At 30.4% G+C, this 6,000-nt stretch overlaps 1 protein-coding gene across 5 annotated transcripts in view; it reads left to right on the top strand.

Moving 5' to 3' along the window:
* Positions 1-6,000, top strand: part of LOC106471754 (N-acetylgalactosaminyltransferase 7-like) — a 37,935-nt gene that overhangs the window by 17,336 nt on the left and 14,599 nt on the right. For all 5 annotated transcript variants that reach the window (XM_022400361.1, XM_013932377.2, XM_022400362.1 and 2 more), the window contains 2 exons: positions 3,758-3,875; positions 4,279-4,404. In XM_022400361.1, the coding sequence (XP_022256069.1) occupies positions 3,758-3,875; positions 4,279-4,404 (244 nt within the window). The remainder of the gene's footprint in view (positions 1-3,757; positions 3,876-4,278; positions 4,405-6,000) is intronic.

The following is a 6,000-nucleotide window of genomic DNA, read 5'->3' as shown; positions in this document are numbered from 1 at the left end:
ATTTATCTCTGCTAGGAGCTCAAATTGTGCTCTATATGCTTCCCACGGTACCTTCCCATCGAATTCCTGTGGTTTCCTTTTTACTAGATCACCCGTATTGCTGCGGGGTCTGGAAAGGGCTTGCCATTGTCTGTGGCTGATTACGTCGATGGTTAATGTATCCTCCTTGTGTGAAAGACAATAAATCATCCTTTAATGTATTTAATTCGTTTTGAAATTTACAAAGTTTTCCATTTGTATTTCTTGTTTCCTTTCTTGTTCCCGTTGCCAGTGCTGTAGTCTCTCTTCTTGTTCATTTTCTTTCTCCTCCAACCACTGCTGTAGTCTCTCTTCTTGTTTATTTTCTCGTTCTTCTTGTTTCTTTTCTTTTTCCTCCAACAGCTGTTGTAATCTCTCTTGTTGTTTCTTTTCTCGTTCTTCTTCTTTCTTTCATTTTCCTCCAACAACTGCTGTAATCTCTTTTGTTTATGTTGCTGTTCCAGCTGCCACTGTTGCAGGTTTTCTTGTCACTGCTGTAATCTCTCTTCTTGTTTCTTTTCTCGTTCTTCTTGTTTCTTTTGCTGTTCTTGTATTGCTGCCATCACATCTGCTAAGCTGTAGTTTGATTTGCCACCTCTTGTTTCCATTTTCTTTTTTTTCGTCCTACTCTCTGACACCAGTTTGTTACGTCTCTGTTCGTTTGTTAATTTCCCATAGAAATTCTTTCCGAGAAACTTCAGCGATACAAGTCCTTTCTTAAATAAAACTAGTTTATTCTTTTTCAATACAGCTTTGCAATACACTTAATTTCCACAGTCACTTTAACTTAAACACACGCTAGAATTCACAATGATTCACGCACTTTACTTACGGCTTGACTCGATTATCTGTCTCTATATCTCTCTGTCTGCAATTCAATTATCGCCCTCACTTTATTTGCTGGCTTATATACTAAAATAGAGGGCGCCTAGCAAATACTGCATTGCAGAGAGACCTTTTTCTAAAACGGCTAGAGTAAAAAATGAATTACTTGCTTCAATGTTAAATGAATGCTTTAATGACCTTTCCCTGCTCAAAATAGAAAGGACATTGCTTAGGCAAATAGATCAGGAAAATGCAGTTAGAGATTTTGTTTCCACCAAAGTAAGGAAAAAAATGATTTTAGGGTAATGTTTTGGCATGCTCCTGTAATGTTGTACAATAACTATATTGTTATTTATGTACCTAATTCATTCTTACTTGCCATGTGAATAATTATTATTATAATCGTTTAATTTTAATATATCATCCTTAAAAGTTAGATGCATCATATTCTAATTTACTTCAAATAGTTAGCTCATATTCTGTAATTAACTTAATATGTATTAATTATAATTAATTTCAAATTTGCTTGTACCCTATTCAAGGGGCCTTAAACTACCTTCATGCAGGCTCGAAAATATAGAAGAAACAAGTCGACTGCTTAATACTTCTACGACATTCTTAGTACCTTATTTAGCACTCTACAAAAGGTTTGGGTCCAATATACTAAGCCGTTTTTATTGTAGGCTGGCAAGAGAATAATAATAAGAAGAAAAATTACAAACGGGTCGTTTGAGTGGAATTTCTTTTCCTTGTAAGTCTAACACGCGTGCTGTTTTCATGTGTGTATTTTTTATATATGTATAGACATAGCAGTCAATAGTAAGGGTTTTAAAATGTTGTTTAAACCAAATATTTACTTTCTAAGGTGCTTTTTTGCCTGAGAGTTCTATTACCACTATCGTGGTATATAATTACGAAATTGTATGAACAACAACTCTTATGGTGTTAGCTACATTAAGTTGGGGAACTGTATTTTTATCAGTTTTATTCATGTCATTTACAAATCAAATTTGTAACATATTATTTTACATTTATTCTAACAACAATTATTTATACCTATTGTTACGACAGCGGAAATCACGTGACTCTGGTAACACGTGATGAGTTTCTAGAAGGATCGGGGAACATCACGAATACTTATAAAAAAATTAACAGTCATATCCTGCCTAATAATATATTAATTACTTAATGTTCTCATTTATTGACCAGGTAGGTCAATGAAACAGCTTAGCAAGCAGTTCAAAGATATTTAGGGAATATATTATAAAATAAGGCTATTCATACATTAAGTTTTAAAAAATATTACCTAATTTTTGTTGAAGTTTTATAAACTTTTTGAATTTAAGGCTTTCTTACGTACAAAGCACTTTTAATAGTTAAAATGAACAGATGAATAATAATTAAAAGTCAAATGAAAATATAGTTTTAACTCACTCCCACGCCTACCTCTACCTTGCTGTAAATTACAATTTGTTAATAGATTTTTATAAGGCCGACACCCATTAAATTTATAACCAATAGATAGCTTAGATTTCAGTTGATTGACTGGCATATGTTTTATACCATGTGATATTACAGATAATTGACAATTTAGTTGAAGTGAAAAAATTTCTTCCTACAAGAATATAATGGGAGCTAAAGTTGAATTTCTAACTGCTCAAGTCATGTGATTAGAGAGCTAGAAAAATTTATTTTTCTCTGATCTCTGACTTGGCAATGGAATTTGAACTAAGAATGCATAATCTTGTTATATTATAATAGTTAGATTAGGTATTATATCATTTTATTTTTTATTTATTTATTGTTTTTTGTCTTCATTGACATTGGTTTTTGCTTTTACCATGAGAAAATTGATGCATCCAACCCAACATGCCTTTTACAAAATATTTGGCATTAACTGTAACATTTAACAAGTTATATGGTAGGGGAGGCATACAGAGCTTCTTTGGTAAAGAGCATTGTTAGAGAGAGAACTGGTTTTCAAATAAATGTACATCAACGACTATGGTTTAGGATGGGAACTAAGGTATGACATTTTGTTTATTTATTGTTCCTTTCGTTAACATTATTGGTATTCTTTCTACTATATTAAATATAATTACATTTATTTATTTTAATTTGTCATTAATTATCAAACTTGTATTATAAGTTTAGAATTTGTACTTAAGACTATCCTAAGTCTCCTCATGAGATAGTATTTGGTTTATGGCTTTAAATGTTGTTGACAGTGAAGATATACAACTAATGAAACAATTTGTTCTAATCTTTATAAGTAGAGGCTTAATAAAAGTGTATTTAAGTAGCTCTACTGATGGTCAGGTTCAGTTTTAGTTTCACTGATCAGAAATTTTTATATACAAACACATTTTTCCTATTTTCCAAAAGGAATACATAAGATCATTGAACTGTTTTTTTGCATTGGAATTAAATTATATGATCTAAAATCAGGCTCCTGTTTGAGCATGACCCAACACACTTCTCACAGTTATGAACAAGCCGTGTGTGTGTGTGTGTACACAATAGTGGCTTCAGGATTATCAAGTTGACTGAGTGGAAAAAAATACTTTGCCAATGAAAATGTAGTGATTATTGAATATAAACCTGCTTTCATTAGGCAATCATCAGCAATGCATACATACTTTGTAATGATTTGACTGTTTTGCTTAATATGTGTAGAATAATTTGGTAAAGTTACCAGACTCCAGATTTTCATAATATTTGAAAGTTTAATAAATCTTCAAGACCATTTTAAAGAAAAAAGGGAAAATTAGCATCTCAAAAATAAAGTAAGTTATGCATTTTAGATTGTGTTAAACAAAAAAGAATTAGAACAAGCAAGAGAAATATACGAATGTAACTCGATAACATTCAGAAAACCATTGGTTAATGTGGAGTAATTACTGTATATCTGTAGATCCCCAACTCATGCAGGAGGGTTGTTTGCCATCAACAGAAAATATTTTCTAAAGATTGGGGCTTATGATCCTGGATTGTTAGTATGGGGTGGAGAGAACTTTGAGCTATCTTTCAAGGTTGGTTGGAACTTTCCATACCTCAGTTATATAAAATTGTAGCTATATTATTTTTTTTCCATATTATGTCAGTAAACCTAGTCTCACCAAAATGAAGGATTTTTATATGAATAAAATAATATTGTGTACAAAAATATTGATCTGGCTTTCCTTGACTGCAAGTACAATAGAGCTGTAACAACTTAAATAATCAGTTTAAGTTGTTACAGCTGTTTAAGTTATTTCATAACATTTTGAGTAAGTCTTTGACTTTGAGATAGAATTTGAAGTGCAAAAATCACAGTGAAATGAAAATCAACAAAACTGATTTTTATTGAATTACATTTTGCTTGAACATATTTACAGTTTTGGCTAATATAATTTCTAAAATTATTTGAATTGATGTTGTCTTTATCAATTCCAGATTTGGCAATGTGGAGGCAGCATTGTATGGGTACCATGTTCTAGAGTAGGTCATGTATATCGTGGGTTTATGCCATACACCTTTGGTAAACTTGCCCAGAAACGGAAAGGTCCGCTGGTTACATTAGTAAGTACTGTATTCATACTAAAAGCTTGTTGTTTACATTAGTAAACGACGTATTCTGAATAAAATATTTTATTCTCTTTTTCTCAGAATTTTTGTTTATTGTTGCTTTATGTGGCAAAACTGCACAAAATAATTTTTAATACTCATGGGCATACAGTCTTGAAAAATTGATTATCGTAATGTGTGTGTGTCAGGAGAGGAAATATACATTTAACAATAGTGCTGCATGTAATGAATAAAGAAATAATCCAAAAGAAATTTCCAGTTTAATTTCTGTTTTCTTATAATGTTTGCTAAAAACTACAGTATATTTATTTAAAATAAAGTATCATGTGTAAAAGTAAAATTACACCATTGCTTTTGTACTTAAAACATGGACATAACTTTCACAACTTGATGAAAAATAACAGAAGTTTAGAGAAAATGAATCTTCTATAACTGTGTTAGACTTATAGAAATGTTCTCAATTAATACTCTGACTATGACTAAATGTCATTCACCAGGTTTTGGTACAGTGAATTCATTGCCAAGTCAGTATCATTCTATAAAATGCAAGATGTTGCTTCAGTATCACATTCACTTTTAGAACTTTCATTGAGGTATAATATGGTACCTTCATAATTTATTCTAATAATCTTAAAGTGTAGTAATATATATATATATCTGTTGTTGTTTTAAGCAAAGTATAATCTAGTGCAGTGGTTCTCAATCTGTGGTCTGCAGAAAGGTTGCGTTGTTAAGGAAAGGAAGCAACATCATGGTCTATAGGTTTTATTGTGGTCTGCTGAGATAAAAAAAATCATGAGGTCCGAAAACAAAAAGGTTTGAGAAATACTGATTTAGTTTAACTCTACAGTATTTTGTGATTCCTTAGTCTTTATCTTGCTTATTTTTGTTTGCAGTTGCAAAAGTAATTTTGCATTTCATCATTCTTTGTTTTTATAAATATAGTACTCCCATTTGTATTTTTTTGAGTTCGGTAACTCTTCTCATTGTTTTCATTATAGTCTTTCTTTTACTTAGTGTTTAAAAAATCACACATATTAACCTGGAAAGATGACACGACTTGGTTTGATCTTGGAAATATTAAATACTTTTATATTGTTTTTTTAAATAATAAATAATTAAAAAATTGTGCCAAAATATTGAATTAAGTTAAGTTTGAAATATGTAATGAAAATAATTATTAATAGTAAAGCTTCAGAATTTTGTATTGCATCAGCTGATGTTTGCATCTTGACTTTATTGACTACAAGTTTTTTATTTTTCTCATTCATGTTTAAGATATTTTACCTTTTGCAATTTTCATTTGGCATTCAAAATCAAAGGCACTCTATCCTAGTGCTAAATGATTTCTTAAAACCAGTTTAACATTATTGTATGTATAATATTAATCAGAGCAAAATATCAGTCATCACTTATATGGAAAAGCAGTTAAGTTCCTATTAAAAGTAAATTTTTAAAGAGCTTCAAAGCAAATTTAATTTACATCCACTATTAAACTTTGATATATATTTTTTTTTGTGTAAGTGTGTGTAGAATAATTTTTTCTTAAACACTAAGATTAATGTTTTTTGTACCTAGACTTTGTCTTAG

This window comes from Limulus polyphemus, unplaced genomic scaffold (genome assembly GCF_000517525.1).
Source record: "Limulus polyphemus unplaced genomic scaffold, Limulus_polyphemus-2.1.2 Scaffold4835, whole genome shotgun sequence".
Taxonomy (NCBI): Eukaryota; Metazoa; Arthropoda; class Merostomata; order Xiphosura; family Limulidae; genus Limulus; species Limulus polyphemus.
This window is presented reverse-complemented; position numbering and strand designations above follow the sequence as displayed.